The sequence below is a fragment of the Rhopalosiphum maidis genome, chromosome 2 (assembly GCF_003676215.2).
Source record: "Rhopalosiphum maidis isolate BTI-1 chromosome 2, ASM367621v3, whole genome shotgun sequence".
NCBI classification, from domain to species: Eukaryota; Metazoa; Arthropoda; class Insecta; order Hemiptera; family Aphididae; genus Rhopalosiphum; species Rhopalosiphum maidis.
This window is the reverse complement of record NC_040878.1, coordinates 3,720,441-3,745,159: the sequence shown is the minus strand read 5'-3', so window position 1 is coordinate 3,745,159 and position 24,719 is coordinate 3,720,441. Positions and strand designations below refer to the sequence as shown.

The window sequence follows — 24,719 nt, the reverse complement described above, 5'->3', positions numbered from 1 at the left end:
AACAAAAATTATAAATTCTCATTGTAAAATTGATTATTTATTGACATCACATAATAGAAGTCTAAATTTATATTACAGTATATTATTTTAGAAGAATTATTACTTAGAAGCACTTCTTTCTTTTTATGGCTACTAAATATTATATAAAAAAAGAACCTCCTCTAATTCTTGTTTGCACTAATCTGACATTTGTTTCCTATTCAAAGAAAATTTTCTTATCATGAATTATTAAATGATTCAACAACTTGGTTTAATGACTGACATTAGCTTACATTGACTGATTAATTAATTATGATTATTTGCTTAACTGTGTATACATGGGTATTTACAATGTTGGATTTACAGTCATGCATTTTTTTTTAATTTAAATTATTTACATCCGGTATAATTTTATTTATACATTTTGTTATTACATCGATAGACTAGTAAGTCCATCCACTACAAAACACTTAGTTATTTATATTTTATGTAACCACTAACCATCATTCTAAAAATGTCTTAAAGAAATTTATCATCCAATAAAAACATTTGAAAAGAATTTTTATGTCATCAATCATAATTTAATATGACTTAGCAAGATTGATGTGTTATGTTTCTGGACTTGCAAACCCTACTCCTATAGGTGATAATAACTAGTAATTATGTCTATGACTGTGGCTTTACTCATAAATAGGTTCTTCTGTTTTATAATCAAAAAGAGATTGTCTGCTAAACTTAATTAAGAATTCACACTGCTAGGAAGACTTTAATTGAAAAATTAATAATCAAGTCCTGACAAGAACTTGAAAAACCTAACCTGTCAAGGGTTAAATACTAACATAGTAACATCCAACTTTTAGGTAAAACAGCAATCGTATTAATCCCTCAAAAAATGGCATACATTAAAAGAAAAGAGTATACAATTGCAAGAAATAAATTCAGTACTAATATTTCAAACTTTGAGATGTCAAAATTGAAAGACAATCAATAAATATAAAAATGGAGGGAGTACATTAATAATAAATCTTATATCCTACACACATTTCTCATAAATGGAAATCAAGTAATTAAGAGTCATATATTGTTCAAATTGAATATATTTTCATTTTTATTGCATGCATAAATTTAAAAAATTAAAACACTGATATACTATTTTAATCCAGTCTTCAGTACTTACATTACATTTAAAAATAAATTTACACCTTTTTATCGATTAAATGTTTACCTAAATTTGAATACCTTATTCTTTCATAGTTTCAACTTTGACAATATTATAGATCATATTAATGCTAATACAATACTTATTTTAATGATTGTATTTTTTAATTTAATTTTCTTTTTTTAGTGGTTAAGTAAAAATTTCTTAATTACTTTAAAAAAAATGAGAAATTTTGTTACATATGTTATTGCAATTATACATTTATAAATTTAAATATACACAAATATTGCATAAATATAACTTATAAAATATACAATTTATTTTCCTCTAAACTTATTTGGGCCACCTCTCTGTTGCTGTGGTCCAGTACCACGGTTGTTACCACCGCCTCCTCTACCTCCAAAACCTAAAACATAAAATACAATTTTACTAACATTTAATATATAATCAATACTACATTAAATTGTATAAATACAATTTTAATTTTAGTAATTACAAAATATTTTAAGCATATCAAATTATAATGTAATGTAACAGATAATAACAGTGTACAGTCAACAATAAAAATAATAAAATGTTTTCTAAAAAATATATTTATTATACCTTGTCTAGCTCCTCTAGGAGCACGATTTTTCTGGTTATCTGTTCGACCACGAGCTTTGTTTACAACTATATCTTCTTTTACCATATCAAATATTTCATCTGGTATTCTTAAGTATTTAATCATACTACCTCTGATATAACATTCCGGGAGTCTCCAAAATCTATCTCCGTCCTAAAATAAAATTTAATAATTTAATAATATTTCAATATTGTAACATCTAAACAATTAAAGTAGAATAAAAACAAATACAAATAATTTTATAAGATGAGAGGTCTATCAAATTTTAAAATATTTTAAATCGAGTAAATTAATAATAATTCTGATATATCATAATGTCTCATGACCAATAAACATCTATAAATGAATAAGCAATAAACCAATTAATATCGAATAATAATGAAACTCTCAAAGAAAATTATGAACTATAATAAAAAAAATTAAAATACATGCTATATGCCTATAAAAAAAAATGAAAAAAATATTAGCTATAAGAATAATTTGAGATCATTGACGCTATTTCAAACGCTACATTACCAAATTGTAACCAGTAGATACCTATCAAGATGCAAGGATGTCTTGCCTTGCCACATCTAACAGTACACTTCTCTGATAACATTATGGGATGTCTGGATACACTAATTAAAAATAGTACTATATAGTGTTAATTTTCAGAATAATACATACTTTCGATGTGCAGATAACTTCTCGTAAATTGATATTCATCCAACTATCGCATGTAACTAAATGTCCATTGTATGTTTCACCATTTTTCAATTCAACCAGCTACAAACAAATTTTTTATTTAAAACATATAACTATAAACTAATATTCAGAAATATATACCAACTACCAACAGTCTTATTGTTAAAATATTATCATATTATTTTTAGAAAAAAAAGTTATATTCTATTACCTCAATAAGTTAATATTAAGATTTTAAATATTTTATTACCAACAATTAGAATTAGAACATTAAATCACCCTTATTTGTTTATATTATATATGCATGAGCTTACCATCGGGTGATTCTGAGCAGTTTTGAGTAATGAAAGAGGTAACTGAAACGAAAAAAATAATGAAAATTCAATCAAAAGTATACATGAATAACCCGTTAATAATAAAACAATAAAAAGAAAATATTATTACCATTTTATGTATGTACTGTATTTATTAAAGTGCACAAAAATCAAAAACAGTAATGAATATACAGAAATAATTTTAAAATATTAAAAATTAGTAATAAGTACTGTTTAATTGTTTACGCGGATATCAGGCATAAATATTCATCATTCAGTAATAACGTTTCTAAACGTGCATTGAAACAAATTAACGAACGCCGATCGTCGATGTCGAATACTCGAATATACGAAAGGCTGAAAACAAATACCGGATAATTTGATAAATTCGATGTTTAAATTGATAAGAGTTATCAACAGATAAATTTAAATTTCCAGTGTTCCATCGTAAAAGATATTAAATTATTGAAACATACACGAGGCCTTAGAATAATAACAGACATAATGCCAACTGACTTATGTCCGTTTGAACCACGAATTAAGATACTTTAGTATTTAGGTTTAGTATATGATAATTCGTGGTTTGAACAAATGTCTTGACGTTTTGTAGAACTATATTAATATATTATTATAAGACATTTGTATGGAAACAAGAGTGTTTGAATCTTTGAATAGGAAAATTGTGATATGCAGTATGAAACAAACTTTTATTTCACAAAACTTATTTTCCATAACATGTTTTTCCAAAAGTGCATACTTAAGTCCTCGTATGGGCTATTACATTATCCATGACAAATTAAATATATTTTATCATGATATTATTTGTTTCAAAAAATGTGAATCATGCACACAGCATAGTATACCCTGATGGGCATGTGGTGCACGAGCACAAATGTTTAGAACTATTTTTACTCTGTCTGGGTATTGTAGTGATTTATAGATACAATTTAAATTTGGCAGTCAACTACCAATATATTATATTGTTTTATTTTTTTTTAAATACTGTTTTAATTTTTATTAATCTTTAGTTAAAAAGCGAACAGAGCATAGGGCCTCTATTTCTTTAAATCAGGTTAGAAAATCTAAATGGTGTTACATTTGGAAAACTATAAAAAAAAAATGTTCATTGTTTTACCAAATTACAAATCTGTTATTAAAAATATTGTTAACATATTTTTAATAATTAGTACAACGGTTATTTATCTGATTCAGGAACTTTAATGATAAAATGGTTGAGAACTGTTAATATATTAGTAAGACTATTGATGTATTATAAAATCATGGTAAGACATTTTTATTATAGTACTTAACATTAACATTTCTCAGATAATTAAGTTTCCAGTTACAATTAAAGGATCTTATAAGTTTTTAGGTTCATTATATAGATAATAATAATTAAGCAGTATAATAATAGTAATATAATATTTAATACCAATGTTGGTTAAAACAATTTAAAAAAAAAAAAAGACAGTTATAAACAAATAATATTACCAACAACCACATCAAAATATCAAATTTAAAAAAATTGTTTATAATACTATTGAATCAAAATTTATTTATATAAATACCACAATTATAATTGTAATTGTGTTTAATACTAATACTAATAAGTAATAATTAGAAAATCATAGTAAAATCTTAAGTTAAATAGTCATACATAATGTAGGTATCAAAGCATTTTTTTTTCTTTAAATAATATTTCAATATAAAAACATTTATAAATTTAATTTTAAAATAAAACTATCAATATGACAAGATTATGCCTCAGAGTCAACTTTCTTAAGATCCATTTCTAGTTCATCAGCAGTTCTTAAATCAATGGCAAAGCGAGATTTAGATGTTCCAGTACTTCGTACTTTCCTGCTATACGCCTAAAAGCAAAAAAAAAAAAAAATTGATAATCCATTTATTGTTTAGACTAATTTTTGGTTTTAGTTTAAATAGATTAAATATTTAAGAAATAATATAATAAATATATTTAAAATAAATAAATAATATAGTATATATCATCTATTAATAGACAGAATAAAAAATATTTTTAAAATTTTTTTGGAGGAAAAAATGTAATGTACATGTGATTTTAATGACCACATTATTGTATTTATACGTTTTTATTTGATCAATAATAAACCATAAAAATGTACTGTTTTTAAGACTATAATGTTATTTCAAATATTATTATATATTAAATTATGACAATACTATTTGGATACTATTTTATTAGGCAGATATATAATATTGGTACCTACAACTACTGATGTATTAATAAACATATTACATTAATAGCTATTCACTAGGTACCTAAATGTTTTTAATTTATTTTATTTTAACTATTTACCATCACTCAGGACCACATAATTTAAAACACATTACATTGTGTACTTTTATTCATTTATAATATATATTTAATTTAAATAAATTACTTGAAATGCTGTAGCTAAAGTATAAGTCAAATTTCTTGCAGCTTGACGACTTTCGCAGACAAACGCCACACAATCAAATGGTTTTCTGTCCGTACTTATTTGTTCTTTAACAACTATCATGCAGAAAACTCTTGTATAAACCAAATCCTATGGACGTGACATTTATTTATTTTCACTTTTAACAAAAACAAATAAATATTGTTTTCATAAAGCTATATAATAACACAAGCACAATAGGTATATTATTATAATTAATAATCAGCGTAATGTAATACTAACTTGAACTCCGTAAGAAACTGTGTGAATAGGGAAAACTTTTCTAAATTTGTCACCAATAATTTCACATCCGTCTTCGGTAATTCGTAGTTCGACTTGTGGCTGTAAGGGCGTTGACGAGCTTTTAGCTTTCGCTACCATCAAATCAACTGGTTTCCGCGTGTGTTTGATTCCCCATAAGCCCCTGGCCTCGGAAGACCCGAGTTCTCTGACGGAGAATGATTGGGGAAGGCGTTGGTATCGTATGTCTTCGTCCATCACGAACGGTTAAAGCAGAAATAATAACAATAATAATAATAGGTATCTATTATGTATTTATTAATTGATTTTGAAAGTAGGTAATATTTATAACTTTACAACTTTACAAGACACTTAAAACGTCGTTGTACGTGGTATGAAACATTGAGTATTTGCATCGAAACTAGAAAAACACACACGGCAAATAAAATCGAAAACGTATATTATAGTTTAATATTACACATCCAACCACTCAAGAGTCAACGCACGAATGAATTCACCTGTCACCTGTAACTACAGCCTATAGGTAACACAATAGGTAGTAATTTACTGCCCAACTGCCATCTGCTATCGGATTTCCTGTTTCCTGTTTGGTAGTTTGGTACCCACCAATAGCATTTAATGTTTATATATGTAGATATGTGACACAACCGTATTTAGTATAGAATAATAATTTTTAATACAAAATATAATACTAATGCATTAAAACATTTGTTTTTATATTAATTGTTTTTAATAACCAATGTCCATAATCACCTACAGCCAAGGCCGTAATTGAAAAAAAATTCAGGGGGGTTCAACTTTTTTTTTCATATTTATACTAAAAATATATAGTCAATAAATTATACTCGCCACTAAAATGTTTCTATTTTTATAAAGTTTTGGGGGAGGGGGTCCAGACCCCTGAACTCTCCACCAGTTACGGCTATGCCTAAAGCAGCAGATTCGATAGTAAAATGTAGTAATTTTACTTATGTAATTATACACTGAACCTATATTTTTTTTTTTATTGTACACTTATTAATACATTTTTGTCATTTTGGTAATTTCTATATTATTAGAAATAATAATTTTTATTGTTATGTTAAATAACATATTAAAATTTTGTAAGGTTACTAAATTACGTATTTAAATAATACAAAAAAATTATAGCCAATGCCCAATAGTATATATTTATATTAAATATCTATATTAATGTTATTAAGATTAATTATTTCTTATCTTATAATTAAATTACTTAAATTTTTAAATCAAAAATATAGTTGAGAGGGAGATTGTAAACTTTTCCAATTTTAACAACCTATGAACTCTAACGATGGTAAACTTCTCTGGTTCTAGTGGTTCCACTTCAGTACTACCTCAACTGCCTCAAGTCCTCCAGGGTTTCTAATTATAATATGTGTTAACTCTTCCGAATCTATGATAAAAGCGTTTTGTACGTTCATAGGTCCCGACTCCACACAGGCAATCCGCCCTCATTTTAAAGGGGTATCGCTCCACTACTTAATTATAACGTGGGTAAGACATAAAAAAGTATTTCGGCATTTCGCTTTTCAGCTTATGTGTATGAAAATTGTTTAATATTTTATTTTTAGCTAATGAGTTGTTCATTAAAATTTAAAACAACTTATGATATTAATAAAGTGATAAAATACCGCGAATCATGATTATCGGATTTTATAATATGTATAATATTATACAGTATTGACTTTTACATACGTCATATAGGCTATAGTAGTATAGTCAGATAGTCCGTTCACCGAGACTCGAGTGAAGGAGACTGAAGAGAATAATATGGTCGTTTCACGCATACGCCACATACAATTATTACAATTTACAAGTATAACAGCGGTCTGCGGATTGCTCTCTAATCTTTTACCCATTCCACTCTAATTGTATATTGCCATGTGTAAGTGTAACGACCAAAGTAAAAACCAAATAGAACTTTTCTTATAAATTGTATTGATTAAACCTTGCCGAGCATACAAATGCATGCAATTATTATCAACAGAAAACATTATCAGTCGGCAGTCACTATACCAGATACCTATGCGGCTATCCACTTTTATAAACATTTAAAATGTATAGAAATACCTAATGTAAATTAGATATTTCGCGTGAAAAGTGAAAACACATAAGTCCAATTCGTTTTTTTACCTTAACATAAAATTCTTTATAAAATCAATATTGTTATCAAAATATTCTGCTGTATGTAAAAAAATTATAATTAAGATATTAATCGCCAGGAAATATCATTATATTTACGGGTCGTTAAAAAATCTTTTATTGATAACAACATTTTTTTTTACTTTATCATTTAATATTTTTACGTCCTCAGCATTAGGCGCCCAAGGCAAGTGCCTTGCTTGCCTCACCCTAGTTAAGGTTCTGAACTTTTGTATTATTAATGGTCTAAGTCTTTAAACTTAAGTTTAAGTTCAACTCTTATTTTTGAGTAGTTAAGATACAAAAAAAAAACAGTATAATATAGGTAACAATAGTCAATAATTATTATTTAGTTTTATAAATGTGTGAACTTCTTTTCAGTATACATTTTAAACACAGACATTTTAGTATTGCACAAACAAAGAAAACAGCTATTTATTTTTGATTAAAATGATTGATTTATTTATGAATAAAGAATGTATCCACTACCAACAACTTTCTTTAAAACCGTTAGGTGAAATGGTAAATTACACTTCTAGTAAACTAGTAAAGTCCATACTAATTACCAACTGTTAGTAAATATATTACAGAGTCATAGAGATAATTTTTTCAAAGTATAAAATTATAGTTGTTGCCAGATAGATTGACATGATGGTGGCGGCACTTTTTAGTAAGTGTAGACCAAACTAGTTGCGGTGTGCCGGCGTGTATTTAGATGTCATAATTATTTTATTATTATTATTTAATACAATTTATACTTTTTGTTTTAAAATGAAAGAATATTACCAAAATATTTGATTTTAAATAAATAATATAAAACCACATTTAAAATGTAATAATTGCCTCACTTGCTGTGCTACTCTTATATTTTATAATTAAGTGTATTATTTCAATTAATATTTGAATATTTAGAACAATAGTTATGTTTAACAAGGCAAACATCTATATTTTTATTTTGTTATGTTACTGCCTAAAATTTAAAAACAACATTTATTTTGTTTTAAAATACTTAAAATTAATATTACTTTTATTGATTACAGAATAAAATCTATTGTTAAAAATTTAACCAATAAATTTTAATTTTTTAAAAAAAAATAAATACAAATCATATTGAACCTTTTTAATATACATACTAAAAATTAGTAAAATAATTTAATGAAACAATTTTAAACTCGAGTGGAATTAAATTTAGAATAATATTATTTTGTAGGCTGTAACACAGTTTCAATAACTAACATTTCCATATATTTTATATTTGTGTACATTTTATTTTAAGAATATTATTATGCATGAAGTCAAACAACTTATGTAATACATATTGTTTTATAATGAAGAAAAACTAAACGTATATATTTACTAAGTTGATTATTAGCATTAACGGTATAGATGGTCAGCATGTATATTAGCAGCAATCTCTGATTCCCATTTATCACCATTATTTAATAACTTTTCTTTGTTATACAAAAGTTCTTCATGTGTTTCAGTAGAGTATTCAAAATTTGGGCCCTAAAAAATATTAACAGATATTAAGCTATAGTTTGATGAAATCATAACTGTATTTAATTTTACTTCAACAATAGCATCTACGGGACATGCTTCTTGGCAAAAACCGCAGTATATACATTTAGTCATATCAATGTCATAACGTGTGGTACGGCGACTTCCGTCAGCTCTTTCTTCAGCTTCAATAGTGATAGCCTATACAAATCATTTATTCATATATATATTTATTTATACAAAAAAACATGTAAATATATAATAATCATAACAGTAATTTTACTTGAGCTGGACAAATAGCTTCACACAATTTGCAGGCAATACATCTCTCTTCACCAGATGGGTAACGTCTAAGAGCATGTTCTCCTCGGAAACGTGGTGACAAAGGTCCTTTTTCAAATGGATAGTTGATAGTGGCTGGTTCCTTGAAGAAATGGGCCAATGATACAGCAGCACCTAAAAATAGTTTATTTTAAGATAATAATCAACAGGGTTTTTTAGTAAGTATTTAATCAACAGGGTTTTTTAGTAAGTATTAAAAACATGTTTGCTTAAATTAAAAAAAAAAAACACTTCTACAGTATGTCAGTATATTCTAATTAAGAATATAAAGCTTATAACCTAATTTTTCCTACTAAGCAGTAAAAGCTATGGACAATATATTACTATAGCAATAAGTTTACTATAAAATGTATGATGTAATTAAAAATATACAATTTATCAAAATTTTTATTATTACAGGAATTCTATACTTATTCTGTTTTCTATGCCTGACATATGCACAAGAAAATAAATAATTATTTCACAAATTTACTCCATGTTGCATGTGTCTAATGTACAGAAAACAAAATGCATAGGTTGTATTCTATTGAGGACATTGTTAACCTTTAATTTGAGAATAAAATTGTAACATATGCCCTCAGCATATATTTATACATTAAAACAACTTTTTTTAAACACAAATTTTTCACTAAATATGTGCTTATAATTTGCGTAATTTGATTAATTACCTCTACATAGTTCAGAAACAAATGCATAAGAAATAGCTTGATCTGACATAGCGCTCCAACTTAAATTTTCAAATTCATCATCTCTGTTCACATTGATATAGTTAATTTGCGATGCTGATCTAAATGGTACCCGAATAGTTGATCGCAAAACTGTATTACCTGTAAAAATAATGAACATAATAAAATACATTAACATAATTGACTATTAATAATTAAAACTATAAAAATGTAAGAAATTTATTGTAGAATAATATTTATAAATATATACTATGTATATCTGTGTAAATATTATATTAAATTTCATTGCTTTAAAAAAATATATCAACTGTAGCCTGTAGGTCAACTGGTAAATACTACAAAAAAATAACTTTAATTCTTCTTCTTCTACTAACATATTAATTACACTGACTTGTATTTTACATCAGTATTTACACCACCATCTTTCTCTATCTTGCACTACTTCTCTCAAGTTTCTAATTCATCAGGTTTTTAGATCATTTACCACATTAATTCAAATTTTTCCAAGTATTTAACTGAGTTCTTTTCTAAATCATTTTCCTTATGATTTCGATTCCAATTGTTTTGTTCTCTCCTCTTCTCATTTTGTGACTCAACCATAATATCCTTTGACCTAGTGGCAACTTTAGGGGAGGGAGTATATCCCCCTACCTCACAAATTCCAAAAAAATAGAAAACAGGTACCTACAGAATACCTACTATACAATTGAATTTAATATACGCTTTTATTATTATGGTATATAGCAGGGGTCGCCACCAAATGTGGATCAATTTTCAATGGTACAAGAAAAAAGTAAAATTATTAAAAATTATGCTAATTATAAAGTTTTGATTATAACAGTTATAAGAAATTCAAAGAAACAAATAATATACATTTTAAAAATTATAATTACAAAAAATAGATGTGTCTACTTAATAAAATAATAACATATAATAAATATGTAACTTTATTTTTATCCTTGGAAAATATAATTTCCTTTGGGCATGAGAAAAATTTTTTAAACCTTAATTAGGAAAGTTAGCACTTGACCCCAAAAAAGTTCACCATCCCTGATATATAATTTAATATTATGTTAGTATAATCAATACAATATCATCCAATTGTAAATTCTAGTTACCTAGTTGTTTGTATCTTATATTATTGTGTAGTAATAGTACGTCAGTACACCATATATAACAATGGCTTAAAACTTGATTACGTACACGAATGGTTCAAAACAAACTGAATGCTCTTGCTTGTATGCCAATATAGATAAAATAATGGATCAATTTACACAAAATAAGAATAAAAATTATATTTTGTATTGTAATTTGTACACTTATTAGTTTGTTACTTTTATAACTAAAACACTTGAGAATTTAATAAAAAATAATTTTTAGTTTCATAATTCCCAATAAATTATATTTTTTTATATACCTATGCATATATTTTTACAATTATTGTTACTATGAAATAATTAATAAATAATAAAATTAAGCTAATGAGGTTATCTATAGCACAGATTTTGAAGTATTTGATATAATTATACTTTGATACACAGGTATATAATACTTATCATAAAATATTGAAATATCAACAAAATAACAATTGTTCATGGCCTCCTTCAAAATTAAACCCTAGAGCTGTCACCAAAGAAAAAAAAATTAAAGCGGTCACTGCTTTGACCATTAATAAGGCTAGTTACTGGTTTATTTTTATAGTTTCTCATCATATTGCATACCTCTTTGTAATATCTTTTTCCCCGGTTTCCTAGGATTTTCTTCCATATCCTGTTTTCAAAGATTCTCAAACTTTTCTGTCTTTTTAGTGGTCTTCCAAGCTTTACAATCATAAATGAGGGTTTATCTTATAATAGCAAAGTACAATCTAACTCTTGTTTTTCTAGACATGATATCATCCTTAAGAATTTCATCAATACACTAAACGCTTATTGGGCTTTATTTATTTTCTCTGACTAATCTATCTTTCTTAGTACAAATTTGCTCTCAAACACCTATATTATAATTACTAACTTTTTGAAATTCTTTAAGATCCATGGTCTATGTTTTTTAGTATTGATTTCTAGTAAATTTTTCTTCAGTAAATAATTTGAATTCTATATATTTTTATATTTATTGAATAATTTAAATTATATTTATTCTGAAAAAATAGTTTTTGGTTGGTAGATAGTTTTGAGTTTGATTATTGATATACTTAATACTTATTACATTTTTATACATAAAAAAAATAAGTTCTTACCAGCCCTTGTTAATGCTGCTAAATTCATACTGAAAAATTTAAACGTATTCTACAAAAAAACAAATAATAATAACAAGTATACGTGTAAATACTTGTGAGCTTTAAGTAAAAAAATAAATAATAACTTTTGAAGGAGTTTTATAAAATTAAAAAATTGTCCTCAAGGCAAATCTATGATTGATATGCTATCAATATTATCGTTTCTAGCTTCAAGTTCATACCAGCGTTTCAGCAGTTAGTAACAGCTGATGCGGATTATCAAAGAACCGCAGATATTGATAATAATCACCGACTAAGGTTATTATTTTTATTTATTTATGTCGTAGAAGCTTAAAGGTACAACAAAGAGTGAAAAAAACTAAAAGTAGCGTCATGCCACAACTACGAACACCTGTAAGGTAATAAGATATAGAACAAAATAGATTGATAAAGTATAGAAAAAAAATTATGTAACGTAGTTAGAATCCGTCCATAGAAAACAAAGTATTCCACTAAATCTGACATAGAATGATAGTCAAAAACAAACACCTAAGAAGATAGTACAAATTTAAGCGTCAAAAATCGTAATACAAAATTATAGTCTTTGTCTCAATAAACTTTTATTTATTTTTAGTAAAAAATAATTACTATTAGAACAAAGTAAGATATACCTACAGTTCCTTAATTTTTATAACATTAAACAGATTGTCATATTTTAAATTTATATATTTTACAATTTACATCACAAATTGGAACTCAGTGGTATCTGAAAAGTTTAACATAAAATAATGTTCAACATGTTGATATTAACAATATTTTACAAGACATGTATTTGATATATTTTTAATTGTTCATAGTTGTAAAAAAAAAAGTATATAAATCAGTCATAGTTCAAGTTGACTAATTAATTGTTTTATTATATTTTAAAAATTAACATCTAATATAGGAAGATAATTTAATTATCAGTATCTGTATTGAATATATCTTTGTTCGGTGATGTACAAGCTTCTTGAATTTGTTTTAAATAATTTGTTGCCCTCACGGTAATATTTAATGCAGGATTAATAGGGTTTAGATTTTCTTCGCCGATCAAACTTAATCCGCACAAGCTTAAACAGGTGTGCATTGGATCTGGTATAGATTCCATGTTTTTACTAAATCCACCAGTTATCAAGTTAGCATTAAGTAGAACAAAAGCCCTATTTCTCTCTGGGTTTATTTTATTTAGTGATCCCATAATACTGAGTGTAGCACCCAACCAGAAGGAATAACAAGTGTCGGCTTCTTTATTAGGTCTTCCTTGAAAACCTCCTTTAGTTTGTCTATTTACTGCCCAGCGCTCTAATATTCTTGATTTATTATCATCTAAGACAAGATTAATTTTATTTAAAAGAGATAACGACGCAACTGCACAATAAGTAGAACCACCGTGCGATTCAGTTCCTGGGTTTTGTCCAAATGCTCCATCATAGTTTAGACATTTTGAAATAAATTTAATGGCATTATTTACATTAATACCCGAAGAATCATTCAAAATGTTGCATATTGCAAGTGAACAGTATACAAATCTCAAATCACTCTCACCATGTTCATAGTTGCTTTTGAAACTGCCATCTGGTTTTTGCAGAGATGCTACACCTTGAAGTACAGCTGATTTATTAACACGACTCAAATTGTCACCCATTGTAATTAGAATACACAATGCCATGTACGTCATAGCAACGTTGCTTTCGCAATACTTTTCAGAGCCTGGATGATTCTTTAAATGGATGACGGTAGTGGACCCCATGAAACCACATTTGTGCACGGAACAATTTTCGTTGGGTACCAACTGCAGCCTGTACACCCACTCGACAATGTCTTTCTTACGATCATCAGAGAGCGAATCTAAGCCGTCCAATATGTCCAAACCAATGAGCGCGAAATACAGTATGGTGAGCCGCGAATAATCGAATACGGCACTCTCGCTGGGCAACAGGTCCAACGAGCGACGAAAATATTTCTTGTGTAGCTCAAATTTCAAATCTGGCTTGTTCATCTTGAAGGAGACTCGTAGACCCAGTGGAGGTAAATCGGTATATCAGCTAGCGTCTAGCAGCCGGGGAGGATATAATTTAACAGCGGCATCGCCTTAATGGAGAAGCAAATTCGTATAAATTCCGAGCTACCCGATCGTTTCGGATGCAAACGATATTATCGGAGAGATAAAGAAAACAAAATATCAAAAAACTTGTACTACTGTTTTGTGCAAAACTTATACAACTGTTGAAAGAAGGTTGAACTAATGAACTGTCAATTTCGGTAGTCCGGCCCAATTCGTCAATCATCACTCGTCGTTGTACGCCGTGCGGTACTGCCACTGCGGTCTCGTAACCCCATCAATGTGTCATCGTTATCGCTTTTGGTACTAACAAAACAACCAAAATACCGGCAGAGCGCGACACCATCACATCGAAAACATAATATATCTTGATTTATAGATACTAGGTAGAACCACATTTGTTACAAATTGCAATATGTTTAAAATTTTAAATACATGTTGTAAAGTTGTAACCACAAAACGTCCACGAAACTTAATCTTGGGAATTGGGAAAACCATGAATTTGTGTTTCATTAAAATAGTACATATCGTTGTATAGGCCATGGGGAAAAGTTTATTATTCTACACAAATTAACTTTTTCAATTTTCTTTTTTAAAGTATTTACCTACGCGGCTACGCTTATGAATACTCAGAATACTTGATTGCAGGGCGTATTTAAAAATTTTTTTGGGAAGGAGCTGAGAATTTTCATAATATGGTATGGGCCGATAGGACATAATAAGCAGACTTAATAAATTTCCTGAATTTCGGGAAGCCCCCTCAGTACCCCCCCATAAATACGCCCCTACTTGATGGTTTTTTAAATGTAAACAATTTCTTTCATAACATTTCTTTATAGTTTAGAGTATTAAGACCTAAATGAAAATACTAACTAGTGTTGAACGGATTCGCAAGTTTCCATTTTACAAGAACTAAAAAAACCTAAATGTAACAACAATAATAAATATTTATTGTACATAATTATTATAAAAAAGTTAATATTAAAATATTTGTACAATACGAGAATTTTTTTTCATGAAAAGTTGGAAAATAATCTTATTATCTAATGCTGAAAAAAATGTTATAACAATGTATTTGGTCGATCAATCGAGAAGTTATTTGGTGTAAAAGAGATCTTATTTTTAATCTCAAGGCCCTCTAATGCTTTCGTACAACTTGCCAAGATGGCAAGATCTATAAAGAATTCATACATGCTCTTCTTTACAGATCTAGATGGCTGTCGAATACCAAGTACCAATTGTCGATTGTTGAATAATTAGCATTTGCATTCGCTTAAATTCATGCATCATATTATTGCATCATGTCGTATTTTATCATTGTATCGTTCTATCAGAACTAAATAAGTACCTACTACCTATTAACAATTAATAAATAATAATAACTGTATTATTATTTTTCTATACAAATAACACGGTGGCCTTTATCGGATTTTTATCTTACCACTATTAATAATTATTATGTTTCTTACTTTTAATCGTATCGAATTTATACGAATCAGAATCACAGATAAATCTTTGGTATGAACTATAGTCCATTGTAGTCAGTAGACATAAAATGTTCTATTATATGTTTATATAGTGAACACTCTTTAATCGTTGGTCGGGTATGAATAATGCATAGAAAAAAGATTAAAATAATGTATAGATAAATAATGATAAAAAAAAAAAAACACGGTTCAAAATATATTTATTTTATGTTTATATGTGTAGTAAAAAAATGGTTATCTAAAACGTATATCTAAATAAATAGAGCGAGCCTCGGCCAGTGCTATTACATAATATTATCCAATATCCAGGAAGAAAATGAAATTTCTAATAAAAACAAACATTCTTGTTAATTGTGCTCTTGCGCGATTGCAATGAAAAAACTAGGCGCTGAAGCTCTGTACTTTTCGGCGACCGTATGATATAATAATATTATCTATATTATTAATCTTGATACGTGACCGTTGTAGTAGTCGGTTCCTCAGAAGAGATTAAATTTATACTTTCCAGTGGTGATTCTCACTACCGCCAGCAAGCTGACGTCCAAGGAGCTTACTCGAGCCAACCACTAACGACCGTCACCGTGTAGTACCTGGGTCCACGTCGGACCGAAAATTCTCAACTACCCAGTGGTCACTGTTCTCACCATGATTCGATCCGCGCATAAATAATTTATTATCTACGGGGATCCGCGACCCTCTCAAGGACGACGAACAGTCGATAATTCGATCCATAGCCGATTACACTAATACTCGCCGCCGCCACCAGTCGCTGCACCGTTCCGTCCGCGTCCTCGTCGCGTTTATCAATCAATACTCGCGAATCCCGACTCCCGGATTCCGGACGTATTCACGTATTACACTATTACGTATTTACGCTGTGCGCTGAATGTAAACATTAGAGCACTGTTGTAGACGCTCACCGATCAGCGTTCGTTCCCACGGCACACGACCGTCCCGAGTTTACGTCATTCGGCTTATTCCACCGTCTGTCAGCCGACCGTCGCGCGTCGCCTCGCGTTCGAGTCTTCTTTTCTCGTCGTTAAATATCAAAATAAATGTCATTGTCGCCGTCCACTTATTGGAAAACAACATAAGATTATTATCCGCATCTGCACTGCTACTGTACTACCCCGTCGTCGCAGTAAGTTTACTTGATATTTTTCCTTTTGAGTCAAAAGTCTACACAATACCGCAGCATAGCTAATGCCACGGTGTTCTGGGTGTTCCCAGTGCCCAAAACACCGAACGAGCCAAACCTTTAGTTATTAGGATAGCCAGTCTGATGTTCTCAATCTGTGTACTTGCCATTTCACAAGTAGCATTTACCGCTTTCTCCTTGTGTGTCCACTGTGTAGACAAAGGTTTACGACGACCGATCGTCCGATCGCAATCCCACTGTGGACCATTGTTTTTCGATCTTTTCCTTTTCGACCGTATTTTGGTATTAGGCATTGGTTAATTAATAATTATTGTTAACACCTCGTATGTACTATGCAAATTTGCTCGTGCGTCGTAGATTTTACGAGTGTATGAAACCCGATGGGTATAATTATATATTGTGCGTCAACATAACCAGCACCAGTTGTCGATTGCTTATTAACAATACGGTGACTATTTTATAATAGGGCCTATGCTGTATTGCTGTGCTCGGCGATACAATGTATAACAATATTGCGGTGACTGTTTTAGTTTATTTATGTAGGTACCTACTACCTACCTGAAACTTTCTATTTTTTTTTTAAATTTTTTATTGAACCCGTGCTACAGACGCACATTTTTTTAAACATTAATTTATTTATTTAGACATTAACAATCCTCTGTGCCCTGAGTATACTTCACTACTCTATCATTACGACAAAAAAAAAAAATTGCCTAACATTCTATAATAATATCTTATTTTTACCAAATTGCAATTTGGTTAGATGCTTTATATTTATTTATAAAACTTTAGAAATTATTCTTATTAAATACAAAACATTTAACAAATTTGATTTAAAAATTAATTAATGTACCTAAAATATTTTTTTTCTCATTTTCGTAGGTATGCCTTGACTTTTTTCTAGGAAAAAACCTTCATACCAAAAGTAGGCACCATTTATTTTAAAGAATTTAAAGCAATCATTATCATATCAACTATAAATCGACTATACCAATGTCTACTTTATACCCAATATATATGTGTACATCGTTTACTTGTGTATTTTATTAATACACATATACATTTCTCAAATTTATACTGTATACTTCAAACTTTGAGCTGTATACTGTGTCAAAATTTACAAAAATTGAATACTTGAAAACATTTTGTGAAATAGGTGCCACTTTTGGGTAGATAGGTTTTTTGTAGTATTTTATTACAGTCACTGTTGTACTTAAAAATATTTATAAGAATTAATGAGTTATGACCCCTTTTCTTTTAATTTTGACTGCAAAAAATGTATATGCTATTCCAGTACAAAATTAAATTACTTGACAATTAAATATACAAGTCTGAAGTCTAAAATCATAATTTTTATACAATATCATTTTACATTATATAATGTATAATGTAATGTTTGAAATCTTAGAAGTAGTTAGTAAAATAGTTATTGTATAAATTATTGTTTTAGTTTAATATGTGTTATCGTGGTTAAAATGTATATTTAGCCATTTAAGTGACCATTATTTGTAGGCGGGTCAAAGTGATTGTACAGTTCTAGAACAATTATTTTATATATTTTATTTTATTATGCTTTGTGCAAATATCTCATAGTAAAATAATCTTGCCTTATCTTAATTTTAGTAGGAGTAGGTAAAATTAAAGTTATCTTTTACTTTAGATTATTTTTTACTATTATTGTTCCATATTGTGACAACTTTTAATGTCTAATAATTATATTATTAAACATTTTCTTTTTAGTCTTTATTTATTTTATAAAAATTTTGATTTAATGTTTAGTACAATTTTTAACTGTCTTATATTTTTAAATATCTAAATAGTAATCAATTTTATTGTGTTCTATACTCATCAAATTTGATTATTTCAAAAATAACTCAACATGCAATAAATCTGCTCATTATACTTTCAATAATACCAACATTTAAATAAAATAGGTAAATTATTATTAACCAAACATTATTTAATGTTTTTTTGTATTCAAGTACATTATTTAAATCTTTATGTAAATTGTGTCTAATATACGAGTGATTAAGATTAACATTTTGGTAAAATAAAGTGTTAGATATAATAGATTATTGTATTGGGCAACAATAGATGTAGGCAAAATTATAATTTAAAAAAGAATCAAAATAAACAAATGATAACAATAATAAATAGAATAAAATAAAATAATAATATTAGTAGTTATTGATAACTGATGATGTTGTTTTATTGATTTTAGTTTAGGTATAATTCAAAATAATTTGTTACCTATTTATTATCTAATTTATTTTAAATAATACTATATCATATAATTGAACACTTTCTGGAATCATCTCTTCTTATGGCTCTTACTTGACATAAAGACATTTTATACATCTTCTAAAATTTTCCAAAAAAAACCTTCCCAACAAATGTCTTATTCTTTTATTTCTAGTTAATATTTAATCCCCCATTATTCTCACATTTACCATATTTCTCATGTGTCTGGAAACACTCAAATATAATCCTTATCTCCAAACTCTTTGAACTCTAATCTTTCTATTGACCAATAAATCTTCTGCTCACTTTTTGAAGAAGATTTATAAATTTTAGATATATCAAATAAAATTTCATATCATCAATTTAGATTTTAAGTCTAAGTAGCATACTACCAATCACAATACTATCTACTTAATCTTTACAAGCATGGAAACAAATCAATACTATTTAATAATACCTCTTAATGTAGTTCATACATAAAGGGATTCTCTTTTAATTTAAATAAAAAAATACTGTTCCTTAAAAACGTCTAGTCAAATCTTACCGCAAAATCTTATTTTTTCAGATTGAATAAACCAAAGCTACTTAAAAAATTTCTCAATACTAGTTTGAGCTCCCATGGAAGTATACTCCTTACTCCCATACTCCTTTTCTTTATTTAGTTTTTACCTATGTTATTTTAAAACCTCTTTCTTCATTATTTGGTTCCAGTGATTAGTAGCCAATCCCCAGGGATTGTTGATTTAGTTAATGAGAACAGAAAGCTTGATTTAATTTTATAATTTAACTATAATTATACATATAAATAAAGAATGTAATAAACTTTTCAACCCCCTCCCCCAAACATGTTGTGAATACGCCTCAATATTGATAAAAATAATTGAATGATTAGTAATTAATAAAAATATTAATTACATAATCTTATGATTAGTTGTCGAAATAAAATTAGTTTTATATAAATAATCCAATGATTGAATGATTCATTCGAATTAATTACGATTTATAATTATCGTACTAGTTTCATAAATAATCTAATGATTATCTAGTCATATAAAATTTCTATCTGTGCTTATGTATTTACATTTTTTAATAATTCATTTTTAAGCTAAAATGAGCATTATTAACTTGTAGCTAAGTATTGTAACTCACAAAACAATGTTTTACATTATTTTATGTTAAGATAAATGATTTGTTTTTACTTATTATTTATTTATATTTTATACTTTAAAATAAAGATTATAAAGTATAAACAATTAAAAAAACACTAGATACATTATAAAATTATTTATTTATTTTCATTAAATTGTTTTATACTCGAACAATTTTTAAATAATTGAACAATTTGATTATTCCTATCACTAGTCAACTCTTGATTTTACCAACTCCTCCCTCTTCTCTGATTCAAGCTATCATTAGCTACTCGGACCTTCTAGTATGTTTGCTTTTGTCAAATTGTTTCTCTTCATTGGTTTGTCAAGAAAAATGATTCCAACTAATTCCAATGCTAACTCAATTAACTAAATCCTACTACCTTTAATATCATTAAAAATTAACCCATCATCAATACCGCTAATTTATCTATCTTTCCACACAATTCCTAATAACCCCCATAAACAGACTTGGCCTTGAGATTCTCTAATTTAATTTACAAATGGGTCTGAGTGTTCTTCCAATGCACTGCTTCACTCCTCTCGGATATGCAATAATGATATTTAAATCTTCTAAAATAATTATATTTATAGAATGCAATATATTATTATAAATATTATAATTATAATATAATTTATAAGATAAAAATCTTCTAGTACCTAATCTAAATCTAAATTACGAAAATAACCCAATAATATTATTTTATAAATTATGATTATAGGATTATCATCATCATATTTATTTTTAAAGTTAAAGTATCTTTTTTTGTGAACTTTTGCATACATACAATTATTTAGGTAGGTTAGGTGTTTCTGAGCCATAAAATGAGTTTTATGACTAATGTAAAAACAAAAATTCAGGTTATAGTTTCTATTTCTGTGAATAAATTATTTTTGCTCCCCCCTCATTTTTTCATTTAGTTATACTACTCCTTATATCTATAATTATTACTTTTAGAGTGAAAAAATTTTGATTTCAATTTAATAAATGATATAATAATATCTCATATTATCTTTAATATAGGTACAACTTTTATTGTACTTAATATAATGTAAAATTTAATTTAAGGTGCTTTGGTTTTTATATCTGAAAATAACAAATTATTCCTATTTATAGATGTCCTGGTTGAATTTGAGATATTATTTTGGACATCATTTATTGTCATCCGTACACTAATCATAAAGAATAAGTTCATTAAAAATATATTTTATTATTTTCCAATGTTTATTGTTATATACATACATGAGTACACTAGGTAAAAGTTGATATTTTTTTACAACTGTTTTAATACTTAAATAATTATAAAATTGAGTTTTATATTAATTCATTTAATACTTTCATTAACATTATGCATTTTTGTTAAGTATTCCTAATTTACAAAATAATATTAGGTATCATATAAATGTAAATGACACTAAAGTAGGTACTACTGTACTAATTACAAATTTCTAATTATGTATTCAAATTATATAATTGTTCAAATGTTTTCAGATGCAAACTCAACAACCTATTAACTCAACATTCAAATTTATTGAGCGTCGTAAAAATGAGTGGCGTTGCCTACTCTGTTGTCATGTCAGAACAGGAACAATTTTTCTTGGATTATGGCATTTGGTAAAAGAAAAAATTAAATTTTTATAATTACTTTATTATAAAAATCAATATTTATTTATTTATTTTGTAGATGTTACAATTACTGGCAATAAGTACACTTGGAGTGTTTTTACGACACCCGGAGTTATTAAAACCTGTTCATATAACAAGAACTTCAATAGAACAGAATGACTTACCTACTGCTTTAGCTGAACGTAATTTTCCGACTTTTAATAATTATGTTTCTACTGATGGTTCTTATCCATTATCAAACTATGATCAAGATGATATGGTTGAACCTACAATTGGAGGTATAAAGGGTGAAAGGTATTCATTTGGAATGTTCATGGGTCGTCCAATTAATATGGGTAAGTTACAGTTAAATTAATTCCCAGTTACAATTTAAGAATTCTATTTGCCCAAAATTAAATATTAATATGTCAATTTCATATTTCGACTGTAATGTCTCGGTATCCTGACAAAAGGTAAAAAATAACACTTGTTATTTTGAATTATCTGTCCTATATGTGTCTTAACTTAAATTTCTTCTTATCATTTTAAAATTTAAATGATCATCGATAAATGCTAATATCTAAATCAAATAATAATTATTCGATTATAATAACAATTATTATTTATTAGTTATCAAAACATGTAAATATTAAAAAAAGTAAAAATAAATTTTCTTACTTGTTTATATTTTTATTTAATTTTATTTTTTTTTGTTATAAATTTATCATATGAAAGTCATCTTTATTATGAGTACATGTATTTAAAGTTTCAAATATTGTGTTTATATTTTAGTATATTTTTTAAATTTACAATATTTTACATTATTTTGTACAGTTCTACTGAATAATATTTTAATGTTTCTTATTCTGAATATTGTATTCAATATTGATACAGTTTATTGTACTTATAACTTTATAAGACATAAGTGATTTAAATTTATGATACCCGTTGGGGACATTTATTCTTACTGTAGTGGGATTTTGTATAAATTGTATACTATAAATTTATAGTAAATGGTAAATGTTAAAACATAGACTAAGAATTATAAATTAAAATTAGTAATATTTCACTTTAAATTTTTTTTCAGATGATTTAAATTATGGAGTGTTTTTAATATTTTTCACCTTAATTATTACTATTTCCATGATTTATGGTGCCATCAAAGGAAAACCTAAAATGTTAATTCCATTCTTTTGTATGCAACTGTTTGATTTATTTGTGACTATGTAAGTGAAACAAAATATGCTTCTATAAATGTATATTGTTATTTAACTTTTTACTTAAATATATATTGTATTATATAATATTATATAGTATGTAAGTGATATGCTTAAAATAAGCCAAAATGTTTAATAATTTTTTTTAGATTATCAGCTTTTGGATATCTCTGTTATTTACCAGACTTTCAGCGTCTTATGATCCGCACCGAATCTCAATATGTGTCTAGTAGTATTACATCAGTAAACCCACGATTTATATCATTCATAGTCATTTTTTCCTTGTGTGTTACAATAATATCTAAGGTTTGTAGTTATATATAAAAATCAATTTGTAAATTGATTCTGTTTCATTTTAAAAAAATAACACATTTAGGAATAATAGTTTTTTTTTTTTTTTAATCTCTTTAAGTGTAATTATTAGAGAAATAATAAACATTTTATTTTTAAATTTGTTGAGTTTTTTTGGATATTTAAACAATGTTTTTTTTTATTCTAGGGATACTTTGTTGGTGTAGTTTGGAGTTGTTACAAGTATCTGACATTAAAAAGAAGTTCAGCTCAACCAACTATACATTATATAGAATCAAACTTTGTTGTTCAGAATCTTTTACGCCCAGACTACGATTTTAACATGAAAAAGTTTCCTCCTCCACCACCATCTTATGCTGTTGCTGTTGGTGAAGATAATGCTACCCATCCTGATGAACCCCCGCCATCATATAATACTACTCAATAGAACATAATTCAAGAAAGATGATATTATTTATAGTTTTTTAACATGTCTTTAATTTACCTAACATTTGAGTATAAAAAAATACATATATAAAATATTACTTATCAGTATAAAATTACTATAAACTAGTCCCTTTGGAAAGACTGGAAGTAATTTGTTATGGAAACCAATAGGTAAGAACTCTAAATCAAATGTTAAACTCATTTTATTCTTATATACAAATACAATCTATTGTTACTTTTATTCCTGTTGTATAAATTTATTTAAAATTTTATGTAATTTTTTTATATTATGGTGCAAGTGTTAGTTAATCTTCTTAAGTGTATTTGTCTTTTTATTTTTTAATGATCACAATTTTAATAAAATTGATTTAATAATGTCTCTTATTCATAAATAGCACAATACAACTGGTATTTGTTAAATTATTATATTATTAATTGCAATTATTTGATTTAAAGTTCCTTGTTACTTGGATTAATTAAAAAAACCTTTTATAACTGTTTGGAGAAACCTTATTTTTAAAGAAGGTATAATTTATAAATGTTTAGTAATTATGATTTCATAATATAAAAAAACAACATTTAAATTCAGTTTTAATTTAGAAATAACTGTCAAATAATATCCTATGGTAAATATATTT

At 27.0% G+C, this 24,719-nt stretch overlaps 5 protein-coding genes across 5 annotated transcripts; 1 reads left to right on the top strand and 4 right to left on the bottom strand.

Annotated features, from left to right (window-relative positions):
* Nucleotides 1–1,068: 1,068 nt before the first annotated feature.
* On the bottom strand, nucleotides 1,069–3,127 carry LOC113553342 (U6 snRNA-associated Sm-like protein LSm4). Its single transcript, XM_026956639.1, has 5 exons — nucleotides 2,889–3,127; nucleotides 2,759–2,800; nucleotides 2,427–2,525; nucleotides 1,742–1,913; nucleotides 1,069–1,544 (listed from the first exon to the last, which is right to left on the bottom strand). The coding sequence occupies exons 1-5, from the start codon at nucleotides 2,889–2,891 to the stop codon at nucleotides 1,456–1,458; spliced, it is 405 nt and encodes a 134-aa protein (XP_026812440.1). The 5' UTR covers nucleotides 2,892–3,127; the 3' UTR covers nucleotides 1,069–1,455.
* A 1,267-nt stretch (nucleotides 3,128–4,394) lies between these two features.
* LOC113553971 lies at nucleotides 4,395–6,417 on the bottom strand. Its single transcript, XM_026957584.1, has 3 exons — nucleotides 5,461–6,417; nucleotides 5,182–5,328; nucleotides 4,395–4,629 (listed from the first exon to the last, which is right to left on the bottom strand). The coding sequence occupies exons 1-3, from the start codon at nucleotides 5,713–5,715 to the stop codon at nucleotides 4,516–4,518; spliced, it is 516 nt and encodes a 171-aa protein (XP_026813385.1). The 5' UTR covers nucleotides 5,716–6,417; the 3' UTR covers nucleotides 4,395–4,515.
* Nucleotides 6,418–8,884: 2,467 nt separating this feature from the next.
* On the bottom strand, nucleotides 8,885–12,569 carry LOC113553594 (NADH-ubiquinone oxidoreductase subunit 8). Its single transcript, XM_026956995.1, has 5 exons — nucleotides 12,406–12,569; nucleotides 10,149–10,307; nucleotides 9,422–9,594; nucleotides 9,211–9,339; nucleotides 8,885–9,147 (listed from the first exon to the last, which is right to left on the bottom strand). Exons 1-5 carry the CDS (start codon nucleotides 12,431–12,433, stop codon nucleotides 9,016–9,018), a joined length of 621 nt encoding a protein of 206 aa, XP_026812796.1. The 5' UTR covers nucleotides 12,434–12,569; the 3' UTR covers nucleotides 8,885–9,015.
* A 711-nt stretch (nucleotides 12,570–13,280) lies between these two features.
* Nucleotides 13,281–14,768, bottom strand: LOC113552991 (geranylgeranyl transferase type-1 subunit beta). Its single transcript, XM_026956079.1, has one exon. It carries the CDS (start codon nucleotides 14,420–14,422, stop codon nucleotides 13,340–13,342), a length of 1,083 nt encoding a protein of 360 aa, XP_026811880.1. The 5' UTR covers nucleotides 14,423–14,768; the 3' UTR covers nucleotides 13,281–13,339.
* A 1,958-nt stretch (nucleotides 14,769–16,726) lies between these two features.
* On the top strand, nucleotides 16,727–24,322 carry LOC113553021 (lysosomal-associated transmembrane protein 4A). Its single transcript, XM_026956122.1, has 6 exons — nucleotides 16,727–17,113; nucleotides 22,013–22,135; nucleotides 22,206–22,482; nucleotides 23,214–23,352; nucleotides 23,493–23,649; nucleotides 23,843–24,322. Exons 2-6 carry the CDS (start codon nucleotides 22,013–22,015, stop codon nucleotides 24,080–24,082), a joined length of 936 nt encoding a protein of 311 aa, XP_026811923.1. The 5' UTR covers nucleotides 16,727–17,113; the 3' UTR covers nucleotides 24,083–24,322.
* The last annotated feature ends 397 nt before the right edge of the window (nucleotides 24,323–24,719 follow it).